The sequence below is a fragment of the Poecilia formosa genome, unplaced genomic scaffold, assembly GCF_000485575.1.
Source record: "Poecilia formosa unplaced genomic scaffold, Poecilia_formosa-5.1.2 Scaffold9, whole genome shotgun sequence".
Lineage (NCBI taxonomy): Eukaryota > Metazoa > Chordata > Actinopteri > Cyprinodontiformes > Poeciliidae > Poecilia > Poecilia formosa.
This window is the reverse complement of record NW_006799948.1, coordinates 4054544-4076534: the sequence shown is the minus strand read 5'-3', so window position 1 is coordinate 4076534 and position 21991 is coordinate 4054544. Positions and strand designations below refer to the sequence as shown.

At 40.4% G+C, this 21991-nt stretch overlaps 2 protein-coding genes across 2 annotated transcripts in view; both read right to left on the bottom strand.

The window, feature by feature from the left end:
* The window catches only part of pphln1 (periphilin 1), a 67720-nt gene extending 62903 nt beyond the window's left edge, over nt 1-4817 (bottom strand). The window contains exon 1 of the mRNA XM_007578894.2: nt 4750-4817. The gene's annotated coding sequence lies outside the window, so the exon portion shown is untranslated. The remainder of the gene's footprint in view (nt 1-4749) is intronic.
* Nucleotides 4818-8252: 3435 nt separating this feature from the next.
* pdzrn4 (PDZ domain containing ring finger 4) overlaps nt 8253-21991 on the bottom strand; it is a 34912-nt gene continuing 21173 nt past the window's right edge. Inside the window, exons 2-9 of the mRNA XM_007578873.2 lie at nt 21169-21434; nt 20500-20602; nt 16061-16159; nt 14084-14146; nt 12119-12220; nt 11772-11891; nt 10024-11088; nt 8253-9937 (exon numbers count right to left, since the gene is read on the bottom strand). Coding sequence (XP_007578935.1) covers nt 9365-9937; nt 10024-11088; nt 11772-11891; nt 12119-12220; nt 14084-14146; nt 16061-16159; nt 20500-20602; nt 21169-21434 — 2391 coding nt within the window. The 3' untranslated portion in view covers nt 8253-9364. The remainder of the gene's footprint in view (nt 9938-10023; nt 11089-11771; nt 11892-12118; nt 12221-14083; nt 14147-16060; nt 16160-20499; nt 20603-21168; nt 21435-21991) is intronic.

Here is a 21991-nt window from a genome sequence, read left to right as displayed (position 1 = left end):
GGACTTCCTACAAAGTACTTTAAAGGTATTAGTATCCTGTTTCCGTTTCCGTTTCTGTCATGGTTGATATTAGCCTGGTAAAAACCAGCCCCTTGTGCCACATTTTGCTTCGTCCAGAGAATCTGGGCTCTCATCTGTTGAAACAATTACTTCCTGGAGCTTTAGACTTTGTTGAGGTTTTAAATTTTACCCAGTTGCTCAGGTTTGCCCGCGACGTATATAATGCGACAGTTAAACACTAAGAAGCTTAGCGGATATCGCCTGCGCTGTAAACAATCATCTTCCTCTGCAAAGAGAAACGCAGATCCGAATGAGGCTGCTGTCATGTTCACTTAGTGTTTTTAAGCGTCTTTAAGTCAAAAATTGACTGGAGAGAATCCAAGTCAATGAGGAAAGCCCAAACTGTGCTGAAAGTGAGAATTTTTTTCCTCTGAGAGGAAATGCGCAGGAAGGCAATGCCCTGGCGAAGTAAATATAATTGATGATGAATGATGTCTATGACCACTACATAACACAAACGTATAAAGAAGTGAATGATCACTATATTGCTTGATAGTTTTTCTAAGACTATTCTGGTGTTGCAGTTTTTGGGAGCAGAGATTATTCAAAAGGTAAGGTTCACTCAACTTTACTTTTCCCAACTGACCGCAATGTTTAAGACTTTCCCCACTGAGAATTATATTGCTTGGTCCAGCAATAAGCAAAATGCGAGTGTTACAGTAAATCACAACAACTGTTTTATTGATTAATGGCACGATGAGAGCCCAAAGCAAAACATGGAGTGTACAGATTTGGTCTGTATTGACCGGCCATTAAGTAGAGATTCAGAAAGCTCTGCTGTCTCATACAGTTAATTAGCAGAATCAATTCCAAAGCATACAGTTCTCTGTCATGTTGTCAAACAGCCTACTACGGTTTTTGGTGTTTTCCACAAGCATATTTTATTGAGTTTTTTTCCTTTTTACTCTTCAATATATTGTATTTTCCCTCTCTGCCAAGTTTGAGCATTGTCTTGAACTCTGCACATCGTTAACTAGTCAGACGGAGGGACAGCGAAACCAAACCGATACGTGCCACAGAGAAAAAGTGATCAGTCTTTGCTCAGAGTGATCCATTTACAAAAGCGTTTTCTTGCTTTGCTTTCAGAGACCACAAAACGCTTCGGCTGTCGTGTCTTCGGCCGACAGACGTGCACCGAGAAGAGTCCCCAATATTTTCCTGATTTTTTCCCCCCCTCTTCCCAGTGGTGGATGCTTTCTGCGCCCAGCCCTGCTTTGTTGGCCATCATTATTTCTGCTTTTTGTTGCTAACCTGTCCCTTTCTGCAGCTCTGGGATCATTACAAGCCTGCTCCTTCACTTGTCAAACTGCCAAAAAAGGGGAAAAAAAAAAACAAAAAACCATCTTGGACGTTTCGAGCTGCTGCAGCCTGCCAGCCTCAACGGCTTTGAAGTAAAAAGGCCTATCATTAGAGAACACCTTCCCTGTCCTGAGTTTTGGACCTAACCTTTTATCTGTAACACAGAGCTCAAGGGTTCCCTACCTATAGACTACATGCATTTCAGAAAGTTTGGCTTTCATCTCTTTCGACAGACCTACAGACTCTGACAAAGATCGATGTGTGAAAAGACACAGAAAGGTAGCAAATTTAACTGGTTGGGAAACAGAGATTTATTTATAAGTAATGTATAAAGAATCTGCTTCCCCAGTGCCATCAGTTGAATGTATATTATTGGAAAATAACTCTTAGTTCACATAACTATAGTGGATGAGGCTGATGGATAAATAATTATTTCACTAGCAACAAACCAATCACATCTTGACTTGTTCAGAAGCATTTTATGTCACTTATAGTTCTTGAAAAGTCAAATTGAGCTTTTCAAGTACAAACATCACGCCCGACGTCGAGCATAGTGGATAATCTGTGATGCTGTGGGCCCGTTTCTCTTCCAAGCGTCCTGCAAAAGTTGTTCGATGACATGACATTTTCAGGACTTTAAAATAAATCGACATCCAAGGTAAATTATGGGAACGTCGGGCAGAAAATAGGTTGATAACCATTATATGAATAATACAAGATCCTGTATTATGCTGTGTATGTTTTTATGTGGTTACTTTTTAACATGGAACCGTTTTCTTTTTTCCCCCTCAATGAACAGATCTACTTCAATTAAACGCTAAATTTTCTCAGTTTTTCTAAATAAGTCTGTTTCCTCATCTCTGCTATCTGGAGCCGATAACGGTGGAGAATGACCGGAGATAAGCTGTCCTTCTCTGGGCGGATCTTGAGCTCTATTAGGACCATCAGGAAATCTACACTGAGATAAGCTTCTCATTATGCAGGCAGCAGCAGATCAGATCTCAGCGCTTTAATTGTGTAATAGGACTGGAGTTGCAAAGGAGAAATTTCTGGAAGCTTAGATAAACCCTCGTCCTCTTATAAGGTTTCGACCTTTTAGAGTTGCAGGATTTCTGGTATTCCATACCTAAATATTGTTTTCCGACGGATTACTGTTCCGTTTTCTTTTACTCGTCCTTTACAATCGAATAAAAAATATATTTGTTCAACAGATATTGCCAAAATCGCAATAATTAGTTCAGTCAAGCTAACAAAACAAGGTTTTGATTTTCAACAGCAGACAGTAGAGTAAGATTGACGGCTGTCAATCCAACTTCTACAGTTTTTTTTATTTTTATTTTTATCTAAAACCAAACTCAGCACTAGTACTGAGGTTATATAAATTCCCAATATTGATGGAATGTCTTGTACAAAGCTGCTTTTAACTAAATTCTTCCCTGACGTAAACCGGCTCCCCTTCACTCCCGATGTGATTTAACCACATCCGTCTGCCGCTTCTCGTAAATCTGCAGCAACTGTTTCACGTTTCTGGACTTGTTGGTTTTAATTTACCGTTTTCTTCCTTCTTCGCTGCTTCTAAGGGGCTGTGAAAGACAGAAGCACCATCTGTGCCCTGTTGTCTGGTCATACAAAATGTATTAACAAAAATAACAGACATGTCTTCTCAATGACTAAGGTAATCTCACGGAGACATTTCTCATTCTGGAATCAATTTGCTTTCATCAAGTCTAACGGCTCTTGGTTATAGGGAGCCACTTGGAGGGAACCGTCCATTATTTTTGTGGCAATAAACTTTTCGAAAACACTTCAGCGTCTAGGGAGACATACTGAAATAATCAAAAGAGCTCTTTCTAAATGCCGCACCTATTTCTTGGACGCCATGTTTACTTCAATTTACACCTTTGTGTCATCTTGTAATTTCGCTAAGAAGTTGTACCTTACCGTAAACATTGTCTGAGAGCTGTCCTGGTTTTCAGTAAGTCATAATTGGATTCCTGCAAGTGTAAATCTACATAAATATGAAGTTGCATCAGCTAATTAGAGCCGAGTACAAGTAAGCAGGGCTATCGAGGCACAACTTTGCACAAGCTTTCAGAATGCCTAACATGCAAAGTTACTGGACTTAATTATCCTGCAGATGACATCATGACAGGCCTAAAACACAATGCAAGTGACTGGAAAGCATTACATCACATCCTTTTGGTCTTTACGTTTGTATTTTGCGGGATTGTCAGACGACCAAACCTAAAGCTGTGCTTTCAGAGTAGCATCTCCTAATGGCACTTTACAGTCGGACCTCTATTCTTGTCTTTTCTTTTATAGAACTTTATTCGGCTTTTTTTTTTCTTTCTAAAATAAAAAGGCTTTTCTGATGTTTGCTGCCAAAAGAGCAACACAGAAAAGTGAATGGAAAAGATTGGGCTTTTAAAAAAACTAACTAAAAACCGTTTTCTTAATGTCTCGTACTCCGCTCAGGGTGCACCAAACTCTCCAAGCGGAGCAGAGCCGGTATTCTCAGCAAAGCACTCCACACCAGCGAGCCCGTAATGATGCTTTCAGTGAACCAGCAAGATCAGACGCAGTCAGCCGGATCAATAGTTGAGCACATCACTGTTCAATCAAAGCCTTTCACCCCACAGGATAAACCACGCTTCAGATCCACTGGGTAACGAAACCACGTGGAAGCTCTTTGTAATGTCACTACTCTGAGACACACTTTTTTTTTTTTTAACGAAGTCGTCTTTAAACAAACACAAAACAGAGTATTTTAGATTTGTATTATATACTGCGTTGTAGTACGAACAGGCAAAAGGGAAGCAGGATGTTACGCAGGAAAAAACCCTTAACATCTCTCTCCAACCATCCCATGAAAGGATAGTTTCGTTTTATTTTTTTTATTTTTTTGCCTCCTGCTCTTTCTCTGAATTCTGTCTCAATTATCTCAAGCGTTAAATCTGCAGTGGTGCTGGGCCTCTGAATATTTTATAATTCTCATTAGGCAGAAGTTGAGCCACCTTTATTGGGAATCTTACAACTCTGCATGACTTTGCGGTTGGAAAACAGAAGAAGAAAAAAACCCGCTGTTAGTGCTTTCTGGTACGTCTTTGAAAGGTATCGGATAAATGCATTTGTTTATTGTATATTCCCAACAAAAGGGGCAGATTTGCCTCTGTGTTCGCCAACAGATTTCATGCTGCCGTTTTTATCGCATCTATTCTTTGCTGCTGTGGCAGATCTCAATGTGTGATACAAGGAGTAACCCAGCTCTCAAAAAAAATGTTTCCAAAATGATACAGAGCTTCACTTTTTCCATATTTCCTTATATTAGTCTTATCCTAAATTGTATTAATCTCGTCAAAATACTTCAAATCAGAGCAAACAATGTGTTACCTGAGGAGAGTCCTGTTTGTCTTGTCAAGCTGTGATTTGATGAGCTGATGAGAAACAGGTGAGCTAGCAGGTTAGCCCATTAGTAGGCGGAGTCAACTGGTGCTAGTGCGACGTTCAAAGACATGCTTTCACGACTTTGCAAATAAACATCTTTCATTGTTGCTAAATGAATTTAGGCGTTTTTTTTTTAAGTTGCTTATCACCATAAAGAACTACAACAGGAGTTAGCATTCAGTGAAATATTTCATCAACCAAAACAAACATTTAAAGCATTTAATAAGATTGATCAACAAAGACACATATAAATAGCGACTTTTGCGGAGGTGTCCTTCATGACAAGGCGGCAAAAAAAAAAGGAAAAAAAAGCCTACTGTTAATTAGAACTCTGAATCAGTCATTAGTGTATAATTGGGGCCGTGAATAGAAGTTTAATGAATGGAAAATTAACTGTCATTAACCAGCTCTAATCAGTCGTTTATTTTAGATGGAGGCATAAATACTGATTGTATTGCATAGAGAATGTACAATGGACGTTGTTATTGTTGCTGCGCTGACAAATCCCTCCCGCCCCCCAAAAAACAGATAATATTTAAATGCGCATGTCTTTCCAAATCGCATACAACCTATTTTGTAAACAAGAGACATATTTTTTCTTCCACCTTAATAGGTTGTGATGAAGTTTATCCCCCTGACCACAGCATATTTAAAGTACAAGTCAGTTTTACCTACAACAGCAGCCACGCATTGTTGACCATAATGCTACTTTAAATAATTTGCATTTGTTAAAATTATTAGCATTATACATTTACTTGGTTTTGACCAGTTTGCTATTTCCTCTGCTCTCAGTTATTTTTTTTCTTTCTGGATTCAGTGGAACTAGAGGGTGGAAAATAGACATTGGTTTACTTTGTGGTCAGACAACAAAAGCTAAGTAAATTAGAACTTAGCATATTTATTATGTCAGACATGGCTAACTTGATTGTACTTAATATTATGGACGCTTCTTTATTGTTGTATGACTGGTTTAAAGAAGAAAGTTTGTATTTGAAGATATAGTTCTCTTTCCTTTATACTATTTAATGTTTTAACAAGATAAAGAGGGAAAACATAAAAGTAAATAACCATTTTGTCATGGTGTGTAGTGGTTAAGTTGGACCCAAATGCAGAAAGACAGATAGATGAAGAATGTTTCATACACAATAATGAAGAAAACTTACAAAAATCACCAGGAGCCAGAGCAAAACAAAAACAGGAGTTCAGAGGAAAGTGACAGCAGGGAAATAACAGGATATAACAAAAGGAACCAGCAAGGAGTGACTGAGAATGAGTGGTACATATAGTGGGGAACTTGATTGTGGAAGCAGGCAGAGGAGAGAGAGAGAGAGAGAGAGAAAAAAAAATGGCACAGGGGGCGAGGGAGGGAGAGTTCACAAACTGGGTAAGTAGGAATCTGACTCTAACAAATAACCAGACAGAAGGAACCCAATAAAACCAAAGGACTGAACCAAGGCAAAACAGAGACAAAGCGGATCTAATCAAAGAATATAAAACTAAAATCAATAAAACAAAACCCCAAAAACAACAACCTGACACATTTATCTCTGTCCCTTTTTTCTGTCCTGTTTTTATCGTCTTCTGTTTTTCATCTTGCTGTACTGAACAATCAAATAGATATGGCACATTTTGATAATATCCCTTTTTTTTATTATACTGAAGCTTCAGTCGACTACCTCCATACATAAATACCATATAATCACCTTCAAGGACTCAGAGTCACACATAATGTGTCACCTGTTTCTCATCACAACGTTTAAGCTCTCGTCTCGGCAAAGAACGCCCGACTTTGTTCTGGTTCCCCTGCTAACTTCAAAGGCATCGTTAGATTAAAGAGAGTTGTAGGCTTGTTTTCTCCATCTCCTCTACCTTTACTGCTCCACTTTAACTATCGGGATCATGATTTCATAATCAAAACTGTGCAATGCTTTTTCATTATTAAGCTTATCCGACAATTATACACATGCAAATTGTAACTAAACAGTGTAAAATGATAGTAAAAAAGCCAAAATCTCTGTACTACTCAGGAATGAGAGGCTGTATCTCTTATAGATTCTGACCAATCTTATTCACATTATTTCTGTCTTCTGCTTTTTTTTTTTCTCTCCTACCAGCATGTGTGCGCTCATCTTGCCTGGCTGTGTTTTTGATAACATCAAAGTAAAGTCGGTCTCATTTTAACCAAATAGCTGCGATCAGCACACGTGTCAGAACTGCGGATATTTTGGATATGTTGTTAATGTATTCATCGACCAACAGCGCTTTATGCAAGTGGATTCGTCAGTCCTTCATCCACAAACAACAGAATGTCATCTTATGTAGCCTTATTTTTACTTTTTTTTAAAAAGGATTGTGATATCCACGCTCTCAACTCACCATTAACTATTTTCTGATGTTTTATTTATTATTTCCAATGCCTGAGTCTGCAAAAAAGCAATAAAACTTTTATGCTGTTTTTTTTCTTTTAGATGTTGATTTTCTGTCATACCTGCTGCCATATAACATACCTGCTGCCATAAAACATTTAAGAAAAGTTGTAATACTTTGAAGCTCATTCCAAGGCATTGCAGCCTCAAAACCACAGCTATTTTGCTTTTATGGATGAAAACGTAAGCAAGGATACAACTGGGGGGTGTAACACAACATTCAAATACACCCAATTATTTTTCCTCTGGTCCTTAGAAACCGATTGGAATGTTTGGTTTTTTGCCACACAGATACAGTGGCTTCGGATATGATATATGGGGAAGGCAGGCAGGGTTTGAAGGAGGTGGATGTGTTGCTTACCTGATTTAATATTATGCATAAAGGCTCCAGTGATGAGGATGCCAGTCTGAAGTGTCTCATTAATTCTTCAGCTCACTGGGCTGTGGACAGGGGCAACGGAGACTTCACAGGTGTCTCTTTAATGCGTTGAAATGGGAGGATAGTTTAGCTTTAATGCTTCCTGTTACGGCACAGCCATGCTATTGCTCCTCACATGCACACGTCCCAACCTTCCACGCTGTTAGTCATGTCCAATATGAATACATGAATACAGTAAAAGGCAGCAACAGGGCGAATCACCATTCATGCCATTAGGCCACAAGACACTAAATCTTATGGCCTAATCCAGGACTCCCAGGCTTTGATTGCCTAAGAGTCCTGGAATAAAATTTAAGTTGTTTGATGTGGTAAATGAGGCTGAAGATTTATCTTAATCATAATCATTTTAATCAGAAATAAACTTTTTTTAATGCAGTGCATTGTGTTAATTAAATTGTGCTTTTTAATGAAAGCCAAAATACCCCAAAATACAAACAAAGATTAATAACCCTCACCCTATTTGGAGCATACCTTACAACAAAATAATATACAACAAAATATGCAGGTGAAACTTTAAATCATCAGTCCTAAATGTCTAAAGTTAAAAGAACATAAACATAAATCAATATATACACAAGGACAATGTTTTTTGTTGCTTTCTTTATTCAGTTTTACAAACATTATCAACAATTACTCAATTTGCAGTAAAAACAGCAGTGCTGAAAGGCTGAAAATATGATACAAAGTCTTCCCAGCGCATTGAAAAGTGTTGCTTTCCCCAGGATACCCCACATTAAGAGAATCTGAGGAGACAATTAACTTAATTTACAATAAATACAATTAGAAAGTAAACAATATAAATTAAACTCAGACGATTTCAACATAACTCACAGGTTCATATTTTAAAGTATCAGGCGATGATTTCATTAGCAAAGCATTGAATTCTTGATAATTCAGTTTTAACTGTAAGCTGAGGTAAAATTGTTTCAAAGAACCCTTCTAACTTATGTCTAAAGTGTCCCTTTGACATAGCATGTTGACATTTTTAGTGATGTAAACTGACAACTCTGACAGTCGATGCAGTTGCGATGTAAAGGAGTTGTCTCCAGCAGGGTTTTTCCTTTTGAGATTTCTTATTTCCTGTTTTGCTGGTCTGGCGTACAGCATTAGCTATAGTACAATCAAATAGTCTCACCTCGACAGTGGCGGGTTTTGGTGATACAAATATAAATAGGAAATTATGATAATCGTTTACGATACAATTGACATTCTGCATAAAAAAAAAATCTTACAAAATTTGAGATTACAAAGTGTAAAAAATACTGCAATCTTCCCCATATAAAAGGCCAGCTCGAATGAGGCAAGTAAAATTGCTTCATATATTATGAAACATAAAAATGACAGATATTAAGACACAAAACAGAGCGTACAAAACGTTGTCGGTTCGTTCACGCTTTATAAACTGATTGAACCGACATGCTACGAGGCACCACCATATCACCAAAAAAACCCCCAAAAAACGTTGGTCCGGCTTAAAAGCGTCTTGCGTCGTGTTTTAAATGACTGACGTGTGGTACTGATTGCTGAACATTCGTCAACGGTTAGCAAGAAAGTTGCTCAGGGAATGCTACAGAGTTTCTCACCCACGACATTTCTCCCTTTACAGTGGTTTCAAGGAGTGATGACTTCTAAAGCAAAGCAACGATGCACCTGATTTTAAAAAATATGCCTGCATCAAGTATTTAAACAACGTCCCTTAAACAGTGGTGACAGAAAGAAAGGCATTATGAACAGTAGACCCCTCTGGGACCCTCGCCCCATGGCTCATCAGCTCTTGGATGGTCATCCAGTTGTCCAGAATCTTTTTGTTCCGCTTCTTCATCATCTTTTTGTGACTGAGCTCCAAGATGTTGATCTCCTTTTTGCCCTCGGTCCCGCTCGCCGGTCCCTCCTTTAGGCAATCGAGACGGCTTTTCTGCATGAACTCCCTCCTCTTCCTTTGCTCTCTGGCTCTTGCCAAATGCTGCTTCCTCTCCTCTTTGCTCCAGTAGCGGCCCATCTTCATCTCACTCATCGCGTCGTCATCTGTGGTCATGCCTCCGCTCCTCTCTTCTCTGATTCTGAGCGCCCGCTCCCTAAGTATGCGGTCGCGAGCGGGTCTCCTGGCGACATAGCGTGTCCCATCTGCGCGGACTTTGACTTTCCACTCCAGGCGAGGCTCCCCCGTACGACCGTTGCGATGCATGGGATCTCGACACACGCTGAGGAGACTCAGCTGGCTCTGTGAGTACTCCAGGGACGAGTGCTGCTGGAGCAGCTGCATATAGCTCTGCAACAAAGATGATGTTCGCCACAGTTATTCAGAAATGCTTTATGTAGATGTGCACTACATAGGTATGTTTTCATAATACAAACCTGAAGTTGCTTGGATCCTCCCTGGCCGTGGTAGGTGCCCGTCTGATATGAAGCGCCATAAGGAAGAGCTCTTCTCGAGTCTCTGCTCCTTCCCTTTTTGTCGCATCTTTCATCGTCCGCCGGTAGAGCTGGGTCCGACTCAGACCGTGACGGATTGCTCTGGTCGGGGCTGCTGGAGATGACTGGACCTTGATCGGCTGGCCTGCACGGCCTATGTGTTCCTTGAGGCTTGGGGATAGGAATGGGATTGGATGGTGCAGAAGAGGCAAGCCTGAGGTTTTTCTGGTTGGTAATGCTGATCTGTCTCTGCAGCGAATGATCAGGGGATCTCTCCATGCCAAGAGGCGTTGACCGGGCACTCTCCGCTGTGTTGTAGGCACTGGAGCTGTCCTTCTCGCGAACTCTGTCGCTGTCGGACCTCTCGGGGTACTCATGAATGTCCGCCAGCCTCCCGTGCCTCTTTTGTCCAGTTTTCTGGTTCGTTCCTGGTGAGCAGGGTGCAGACTGTGATTGCTCAAGCTGCTGGGACTTGCGTAGTTGATGGGCTTGCATGATGCTCTGGCACTCCAACTCAATGCTGCGCAGCTCTTCGTTCAGCATCTTCAACTCCTGCTCTACCCCTCCCCCTGCACCAACATCACCTTCACTATCTCCATCCCCTCCACCTTGCCCAGTGAGACTACATTCTATGCTGTGTCTAATGGAGTACACCCCACATTCGCCCCCGTTTCGTATTTGGCACTTGAGTTCTAAAAGTTGCTGGAAGCAGTTCTCTAAGCCTCGGACTCCGCAACCACTGTTACGAATACTCACTACGCTTTCGTTGCCTTGGCTCGTTGAATGGGTTTTTGTGCTTTGAGCGTGTTGTGGTACAACGGTCCCTCGCCTGTTGTGTGGATGTTCTGACTGCCATCGATCCCTCAGGCACTGCGCTGGGCTCCTCCTGTAAAGTCTTGCCAACAAAGGCTGGTGCTCGGTACTGTCTGTGCTGCGCCCAAATCCACTGTCCTGATTGTTGGAAGAACAGGTGGCCGTGTCTGTTGTGACGTCCTCATCGCCTTGAAGCTTTAAATTAAGAAACAGAAGACTCTTTACTCTGCGTACAAGAGGTAAGGCATCATTTCGGAGATGGCCAAAAGTAAAACAAAGAGGTTTAAGTTGCTGACGTTGGATGCAAATTCGGAATATTGCATGTTAAAGCTAAAGGAGAGGTTGAAGCCTTTCCTTCATTATAAAGACATGAAGGATGGCTGGGAAGGATGCTAAGGATAATTTATTTAGGGAGCCCCAAAAGTTTGGCAATTTGATCGTCTTCACACCAAAATAAAAGTTTTCAAATCACCTTGGTTCAGTGGTATTCAAATAGCAGTGGAGTCCTTTAGTTCATAGAGTAGTTTTAAGCCCATGCGAAATGGGCCTTAAGGATAATGACAGGGAAGTTATATTTGTTTTGATTTTTAAGTCCTTTACCAGTGAGCAATAACCACAACCATCAAGATATGTTTAAAATATAACACAAATATTTGAAATGGAAAGATAATATAAATTACAGCTTGAATTAATCAATACAACATTCACGTAAACTATGGGTAACATGATGTTGATAAGAACAAAAGCATGTCTCCTCTAACTTCCCACCGCCTTGGTGAGATCGATACTGTGGTCGCACACATCAGTTGCAGTGCTGTCGCCATCCTTTCTCCGCCGTCTCTCTTTTTTTGTCTCTTATTCTGATTTCTTTTACTCACCTTATCTGCCATCTCAAAGCTCTGTTCCCTCTGCTTCCTCTTCTCCTCCAGAATCTCCATCTTCAGCTCCTCAACAAGCCGCTGCTGCTCGTCATCCAGCCACACAGCCTCCTCTTCCAGCTGCAATCACGAGATCTTGTCAGAGTCCTCTCTGAGCTTTCGCACCCATGAATGTACACATCTGTGTGTGTGTGTGTGTGTGTGCGTGCGCGCGCGCAGGTACACTAAACAATCACTTTGACAGGAAAGAAAACCAAAAGGCTCTCAAGCAGCAGTCGCTTTTCTCTGACATGACAGGTTGTCAAAGATGGGGCAGGAGGGCTGCGTGTGTGCGTGCGCGTGTTTACCTGGATCTCTGGCCTTGTCACCAGGAGTCTGATGCTCTTTGCTTCTTCGCTTGACAACAAGGCGACGGCTTTCTCCCGGTCTTGCACTTCAAAGCCATTTATCTGCACACCAAAGACCGACATTGCATACGAGGAGGAAAATTAGCATAATATACATATGTCCTTTAAATTACACGCAATTAAGCCGCGGGAGAAGATGGATTAGGTTTTTTTTGTGTGGATCATTGATCTTTCTTGACTCTAAGCCTCCTTGCTTTCTTCCCCCCTATCCATATATTTTCACTCTCCATTAGTCTTCGTTTCCACACACTTCTTTTTTAATCTCTCCGCATGTCTCGTCTGCCGTCCGCCTTCCTTCCTCTCCGCTGCCACTTGCTCCTAATATGAATACACAGGAGAGGCTACACACTCTGGAGAGGGAGTCAATAGTGGAACTCTGCTCTCACCAGACCATCCAGACATACAATTAACTGTTCTTTGACAGGTGGCGTTCATCTTTTCCGCACTAGAGTAATGGGGCTGTCAGAGGAAGATAATAGGGCCAGGAGCATAGCAGGCCGTATCCCACCCAATCACTCATAGGAAACAAACAACACACTGCGAGAAGGGAGATACTCAGAGGTCAATATACAATTAATAAAGAGGATTCAAAGTCTTCTACTTGGACTGAAAGCTACGTAAAATGTCACTTTACCGAGATAAGAAAGGGATCTGACTTAAACAACCGTAAGTAAAAGGGAATTCGTAGACAGTAGGTAACACCTTTATTTAGGAGTACAGCTTTGATATTTATGATACACAAATCTGTTTTTTAATGATGATCTCCTTTGCTTCTCAAATTAAAACATTTATTTCAATATAAACCCTAAAGTGAACTCAATACAAATCCAGTCCCACATCATCTGAAGACACGTTTGTCTTCCAGTACCTAAGATCAAGAGATGATTAAAAGTGACGTTTTAGAAATAGACAGAGATATTGGCCAGTGACCGGAATCTGTCGATTTTTAGTTTACAGGACCAACACTCCAAAAAAAAAAAAAAATTCTTTTAACATCAATGAGCACACTGTGAGACATGTTGAAACATAGGTAAGTAATTGTCATCAATACTGACTGGTCAATATCTGGCTTTTTTTTTCTTCCAATCAGTGACACATCTTTGCGTTAAAACATTTTATGAAGCACGACTCTTTGGCAACGAAGTTGTTGCTCAAGGATGAAAGCTCGTTTTTATTGTATTTTTTCAGAATAGAAGGAGGCAAACATTCAGCTAAAAAAATAATAAAACAAGCTGAAAGTTGTTAGCCTGTGAAAAGAGTGAGCCACTTATAGGCAAGTCTGGGGTCAGGGGGACATTCATTTTCAAGTTTGTTACTCCAGTGTTTCAGTGTAAAAACAACAAACACCAAGCCAATCTGATAAAATGTGTTAAAAAAAAAAAAGATGTATATTCATGGACATGATAACAGATATGCTTCAGACTAGATATCAAAACTGAGATCACCCTTTTGCTTTAAATGCAATTATTTGTCCACGTTTCTTAGCGTTTCCGTTCGAGTCAGATTTACAAAGAACGACCTTTTGTTAAAACTGAAGCTACTCGCAGTAGCTTACCTCATGGAAGGTTTGCATAATGAGGGACAGAGAAAGAAAGAGTTCTCACAGATGATGTAGTGCCTGCGAAACTGCAACTAAGGACTTTAATTTCCCTGATAAAACGAGGTGATTAAATATACATATCCTTGCCCCAGACTCGAGACACCAGCAGCTCAGTTATTCTCTTACAAGAATGTCATATAAGGGTAGAGTAGCTATCGGGAGGTTTTTTTTTCCTCAGTCTTTTCTTTTTGTTAATTAAAAGGGTAGCGGTTATTTGAGGAGTACTGGAAAAAAAAACATGATATTTCTGAGAATATGACATAACCTGATGTTAGTGGATCGTCGTCACAGAGTAAATAATTCACCTGCAGAATGCGGTCTCCTTCCTTAATGCGTCCGTCTCTCGCTGCTATGCTGTTCGGCTCCACCTGCACAAAAGAACGCAGAAATCAATGCCGACAGTCAGTCATTGAGCGGTGTCTGTATTCTCTGAAATACAGCCTGAAATGTCTTCACGCTCTAACTGCACTTTGATGTACGCTGTTTGCAGAAAACACAGTTTTTCCCCCCATAAAGGAGAGATACATTTTTTTTACCTCATTCTCCAGCCTACATTCTTCCTATGTTAAAGACTGAGTCGGTTACAAACAGCTGCAGATTTAACTTCTTTTTTTTTTTTTGTACATAAATAGAGAGCGTCACTTGTGTTGGGGACGCAACAAAAAGAAAAGTGGGGGGACTGAGAAAAAAAAAACAGAAAAAACAACAGAAAAACTTAAACAAAAACTTGCAAATTTTAGGCTGAATAGCTTAATTTATCCTCGTCTTCAAAGGTATCCCGGTGGATATGCACGCCGACACCGCACGATCATAAACTTTGTTGTTTCCCCTGTGTGCAAGATCAAAAGTCTTAGTAAGGTGTGCAAAACATAAAAAAAAAAAGTCAAAATAAGATCACGTATTTCCCGAAATTTGCATCAGTGCTATCCATACATGCATTTTAATGAGAGAGATTCTTCATAGCGAATACACAGACACAAATACATGTGCTCTGTTGGTGGAAGGCAGTTTCCACAGTCTGCTTTCAATAGTTTTGGAGCTTTTTGTCAGGTTCAAGAGAAACAACTGAAAAAGCAGAGCAGCAGCAGGATATAGTGCCTTACAAAAGTATTCATTCCTCTTTCAACTTTTGCATAAAATTAAAACCATCTCCGATTCCTTTTCACTGCAACGATGCTGCTGCTGTGCCTCACAGTCGAGCTGGTGTATCCAAGTTAGCGTGTGTGTAAGACTGGACTAAAAAGTAGCATTTTGGTTTTATGTCACCAGAGCACCGTTCTATTTGATAAGTTCAACACTTGGATTATTATTTTATGATTAGCAGAGCAGAACATCTATTTCAAGTTGCATTGGACTTTATTTACAGTAATGTTTTGTGGTTGTAAGTTGACAAAATCGCTGTACCTTTTGCAGGGAACGACACAGCAAGCATGTAACTGATTCAAGCTAAATCGACTGCTGTAATTCTGCCATCTGTGCCCTCGTGCGGGAAAGCTAATCCTCACAGCAGCTCTTACTTTTCCTTTCAGCCTGTCTTTGTCTTCATAATAGGATTGAAACTGCACCTGCAGTCAGACTGAATGATTTCCTAATTTATTTCCCGTCGCCCAAGTTCCCCAGAATTCCGTCATTCATTTGGTTTTCTCTTGGATAGCTCAATAATTAGTTTCCATTCCGTCTTATCAACGCTGTTGCAATAGGGGGATCTTTTTTTTTTCTTCTTCTTTTTTTTCTTTTCTGAGCTGACAATCATGTGAATTAGGAGAATCTCTGTAATACATTCCTGTCTGGCTTTGCATGTTTGGTATTTAGATGAGTGGCAGTAAATGGCAGAAGAAGTCATTTCAAACTTTGAGAAGAAAAGGAAGCAAGAGCCGCCGCCGCTGTGAGCTAATTAAAAGAATAACAACATGCTAAAAGGTGAAAAATGAGAAAGGAAGGAAGTGAATCATATTTCAAACATGACTTCCTTTTAGGCCATGCATGTCTCATTCCCTGTTGATGTTTGGCTGCAAAACATTGTTCTTTTCCGCCTCCCTCCGTAATTCAGTTCAACTCGCTCTCCGCTTTAGAACACAGATACGGGAATGGGTCTGGGATTTCGTAAAATCCTCGTAATGACTTCTCGCTCCAAAGAGACTAATAATGAGTCCCAAAAATAAGAGCTGTCCATGAGTATTCTGGAATTTTAAAAGTGTGACTTTTAAAATGTCTACTTCAATAAAACCAAAACAGGAAATAGTTTTATGTTGCACAAAGCTGTAATAGTGGTTACTAAGTACCTGACTGACGTAAATACCGGTGTCCTCCTCATCGTCGGTCCGGTAGCATAGCGTCAGACCCAGCTTATCCTCTCTGTTCGCCCGACACAGCTCCACTTCCTGTTAAACACAAGCAAAAGAAATATTTTAATTATTTTTTAAAAGACATTGCAGAGACAGTTGGTGACTGAATAGTGAAAATGAAAAAGAAATGCGTCAAAATCAGTCGCGAAATTTGGATGAGTCATGCAGACTAAAAGAGCTAAACTTTTATGACATATTTCTAGCTTACATAAAGATAATCCATTAGCTTTAGGTTTGCAAAAATGGCAAAAATAAATAAATAAATAAAATGCAAGGAGCTTCGTGTGAAAGAGCTCTAGTTGTTCTTTTACAGAGTCATTGTTTTGCTTGAGAACATAACTTTAATGACGTTTCAACCGTCTGTTGGTTTGAGGTTGCAGGTAAAGGATCTGAGGTAGCCAATTCAGTGCTGCTGTAAAATTTGCACTGTGCAACCGAACACTTTCAGTCCAAGCCTAAAACTCCTCTCACCGCTCAATATATCACACAGCTTTTACCCGACTCAGGTGGTAAAAGACGTATTGCGCATAGAGTATTTTTTACTGTTTTATTGTGTAAAAAAATACAACAGAGATAAAGCAGGCTGCACAAGGACATCTGTTATGGCTTCTATAAGCTGTAAAACGTCTTTTTACTGAAGGAGAAGTGCTCAGTCCCTGAAACACAACCCAACGTCATATTTGTCCCTCCACCAAACTGTATATTCAGCAGAATGCAGTCCGCTCATGGTGTGATCCTGGCAACTACCAAACCCAACTGGATGGGATCGTGTGGTAGGACAGGTATCATTTGTTACCGTCAAGAACACGTCTAAAACGCTCTACAGCTGAGTGGTGGTGTGCTTTAACACTGCATTTGACACTTTTCAATGTACTTGGTATTGTAACGCAGCTGCGTGGCCGTAGAAACCCAAAACATGACCGTCTCCGTTTTCTATTCTTCCGCTAACCTGAAAGACAGTTAAGGTTTATAGGTCTGTAGGAACTGAATCAGTGGAAAGTTGCAGACTTCTGCAGACTGCATACCTTCATGTAATATCTGTATATTACATGGTCTTCCATCAAAAACTAAAATGAAGGGACAAAATGGCAATGAATACATATGAATGAGGTCATAATTAAATTAAGGCACAATATGACAGGGAGACGACTGTACCGTCGCAATTCGATGAGTTATATGGGGTGTCTGAATATTTTCGACAACGTAATTTCCCTGTTCTTCTGGACGTAAAACAACAAAAATATATATTTTTTATTATTATTAATTAAGTCAAGAGTGTTTTTTAAAATTCCCTTTGACTAAATAAAACAAATGTTTCATCGATATTGACTTTGGGGTGAACCGTTTGTGTTAGACAGCAGCATTCTGCTATGGGTGGATATGAGAATGTTCCGGCAGCTTCTCGTTCACTACAGGCCTGTTTTTTTTTTGTTTTTTTTGTTTTGTTTTTTGTTATTTGTAGAGATTATAAAGTTATTCTCTTTTAAGAAACTTTCCCCCTTTGCTTGACTGTTCAGGTCTCAGATGCAAACTAGTGGTGGTCTAATACATTTTTGTAAAAATGTTATTTGTATGGAAACATCTACATTTCTAGCTCACTAATAAAAACAAAGAAGAGAAATACACGTTGAAGTACAGGCCCCCTTAATTTGCATGTTGTTGCTGTCCAAGCTCCACCTTGGGACGTGGATATTAATTAAGTCAAAGGATACAAAACTCAAAGCCAATACGGTGGAGCCATGCAGGTTGGGTCTTTCATGTCTTTGCAGCCCTCGCCTCCTCCAGGAAATTTCCCTAAATTTAGTCCTACTCACCGCTGGTTCTTTTTGATCTCTGCTGTGTATTAAGGTAATCACATAAAGATAACTCTGGGGGTAATCTTTATTAACCTCACACTGCCAAATCCATTTCGCCTCTGTGATGAAATGAAAGAAGGGTTGTGGGATAGAACGACGAGTAAAGCGATGGGGGTGAGGGGGGGGGTTCTGGTGGAGGGCAGGCAGGAATTAAACCCCCTGTCCCGTGTTTCTACTGTCAGGGGAAACAACGATAGCGGAGATTGACAGGGGAAGAAATTAATTTCTGTGGCATTTAACCCCCTGTGCAAACAGCCCTGACCTTCAAAGGTTGGGTTGCGGAAGGAGTTTATGATTTTGTAGCACAACACACTGCTTCGCACCAGGCGCACTCCTCGCCAGTATGATGAACCGGTTGATTTGTGCCTTGATATTGGCCTGCAATGAGATTAAACGTGTAATCTCTTAGAAAATTGGATGGCGTCAAAGGCTACAAGAGATTATTTAATAATTGCAGAAGGATTATGATTTATTCTGATTGGTAGTTTAACTTTAAATTTTCACAACACTCCAGGAAATCACGCTTTTTGATACTTTTGTTATAGAGAAGATATGTTAAGAAGGTGGACTGACAATAGGTCTCATCCTGTTGCTTGGTGCCACATTAAACATCTGGGAGAAACATTTCGATCGGGCATTCACTTAGCCACCACCTCATGTTTCATTCAGTTGTAATTAGTGCCAAGCACAACGTTCCCTGGCTTATTGTTTCCTCATTTCAGAGGATGACAACCGTTCAGCTGTAAGCAGCTTTAAGCATAAGAGAGATAATTTGGCCGATCGGGGTTCTAAATTTGTTTTTACCTCCTGCTAATCTGTTGTGGCAGCTACACCAAGCCTTTAATCTACATAAAAGAAAAAGATGGGGGTGGGGGGAAAGAAAGAATATTTATTTTGCAGAACATGCAAAGGTATTCATACCCCGTGGTCGAGTCCACAGGTGAGTAATCGTGCCTGGCTTGACTAGTAAAACTTACCTGAAAGGTGGGATTAAACCAAATCAAATTGTCTTTGCTTAACAGTGGAGTGTATTTGTTATACTTTTAGTTTTTACGCCTCTAGAGCGTTTCGTTTTATACTTGGCTGAATGCAAATGTAATTTCGCTGCACTGTACAAGCTTGATGAACGTGTGTGAAGTGGTATTATTTGACCTTTCTCCAAACTTACTTAAGATGATATATTAAAAATAGGTTTGCCTGAAATATATATTTTTTTTCTCATTTGTGGTTTTCAGCATTTTTATAACGTGGCACCTGCGACAAACCAAATTAAGATTTAATAATTTGCCCAACGGACACCGACTTCTGCACACCTCACTGCTTCCACTTTACTAATTGCATGGTGCAAACGATGAAAATCTGTCATTATTAAAATATTCCTTGCCTCCGAGGGAAGAAATACACCAGCGCCTTGGTATATAAATGTGTTGGAAACAAATTCATTCCAAATCGAAACTTGCTCGATCTGTCAAATTCATAACCCTGAAACTGGGCAGGGGCCTGGTAATGTTATGGTGTGCTAGATTTGGCAGAACCACCAGGTGTATCATGACAGCTGTACCCAGGTGGGCAATCAGTTTGAAGTGAAGCAAAACCTGTCAGTTAGAAGTCAATTTTTTCCTGGGCATGGCAGCCATGTTCTGTTTCCTGCAAGGGGAAAGCTATTCTTGTTTCAGTTAGATACACATGGATGGACTGGGGGAAAGTGAGGACAGCCGATTTGGTGTGTCCAACGTCTGGCAGGTGGGGGGTGGGAAGGGTGTGTGATTAAATGGGCGAATGTTGTACGGTCCAAGTTGTTCTGATAGCACTGCTATTACCAAACAAAACCCCTCTGTCACCATCCCACCACCGACCTGAACCGGGGGAGGAGGAGCGGGGGTTGCTAAAAGGCCACAGCTAACAGCAAAGGGATCCTATTAACCAAGAAAACTGTGCACTGAACCAGGAAGGACCAATTACACCACACAGGAAAACAGACAAAGCAAATAATACCCATCACTTTCAACCTGGGAGAACCTCAAGGTGGCATCATCTAAGCAGCACAATGCATCTGCTAAACACTGTGCAAAAGGTCAACTTTCTCCTCGAAGAAACACATTTTCTAAAATAAATAACTTATCTGCACTACTGTGGCCCGTACGGCTTGAGCTATAATTTTATAACCAGAGGATTTTAGGTTAGCCAAAAAATTTTAATCAGTTGTAAGAAGTAGCACTAAATCAATATTTCTACCCAAGTAGAAGTAAAAAATAATCATCCAAAAAATTATTTAGATGTAAAAAAAAAAAAAAGAATTAAGTACTTGTGCAAAAACTTTTGAATCTTACTTTGTTAAAATTATATCATATAGACAAAATAAAATGATGTGCAGGTTGCGGAATAATAATAATAATAAAATGTAAATAAATAAATCACATCACTACAAAACACCAAATATCCTACAAATTCCCATAACATACATTAAGGTTAGTGGTTGCAATGCGACAAAATGTAAAAAATGGTGACGAGAAACTCTACCTCGTACTCGTACTCTTCTGTCCTTTCCACTTCTCCTGGAGTGTTGGACATGTACTCCGGACATTCGTAAAAGTCGTGCTCCAAGGTGTGTATGGATTGACAGCTAAAGAAAAGAAAATCAACCACGATAAAGATAATTTACATAACATCGTCTTCCCATATCCACGCGTCCCATTCTGTGGAATAAATTAGATGGGCACCTGTTTATATCATGAACCAGACTTTACTAGCAGTTGTTTACCATTTTTCCATACCCAAAGTCTTTATGCTTCATCTCATTTTGTGACAAAGACATAAACAATTCCCCCCATTAAAGCCACAAACTCTGAAAATTGTCCCTGTGACTGCCTCACTGTAATTACTGACCAAGGCTGTAAGATTTTCAGTTTTATGAGGCAAAATGAATTCATTTCCTGTCCAGCAAAGCTCCATAAACAGCATCAGAATGGGTGCCGTGTCAGGCCGCCTACTATATCAGTCCATTGGATTTTAATCGCCTAGCAAAAGCCTTCATTAAGGAAAATGGATGTAGCACACCGAAGCAATTACTGTTTGCCAGTTCGCCTGTGCATAATCATATCACAGTGCTTGGCTTTGCTTGGGGTTTCCACTCTGACAGAGCTGCTTAATAGCTATTATAAAAGGAATGCAATGAGTGCTTTCTCTCACCTGTCGGAGAGCAAGAACGGACAGATGTCTGGGACTGGCGGGGTGGCGGGCCGGAGCTTGGCCAGCGCCATGATGTGCTCGAATGTGATGTCTGTTTGTGTGCAGACGTCGACCACACACACGTCCTGCGCTGCGCCGCAGCTCCTTTGCACGACGGTGGCTCTGGCGGGGGTTCGCCGGAGAACCTGGACAACGATGGGGTCTCGCCTGATGGCCTCCACCACTGACTCGTCATGTTCAACCTTGGAGAAGTCACGCCCGTTCACCTTGGGTGAGAAAAAAAAGAAAGAAAAGGTCTCATGAGGCAAATCTCACTTTTGAGCGAGAGCAGCTGAAAAACTTTGAATTGGCTCACGTTGGAAAAAACAACAAACTATTCATGTTGGAGATGTTTCGCTCATCAGAGGTTTCTTGTTTAACCCTTTAAGATATTATTTTACCAGAAATAACCAATCATTTGATTGAGCCATCCAGCAGCATCCTTTCACGCATCGACATCTGCATTTTTTTTTTAAATAGTACCTACACAATCCCCTAAAGTCTGGCACCAAACAGCATCCATTAAAGTATAAAAACTGCAAAATGTAAATTTGGAATATCTTTTCACTTCACAGTGTGTTCCCCAGTAGGCTGAGAGATTGTAACTGCTCACCAGCTGACTTTGTTTTTCAGAAATATATTTTTCTAGAGTGTGCATATTGTCTCTAATTCAAATGCAAGTCTAGCCTATTCTTACTCCAATCTATCTAACCGAGATGCATTATTTACTCTGAAATTCTACTATTAAGCCCGTTAAGTGCATAATAGCGATGCTGATTGAGAC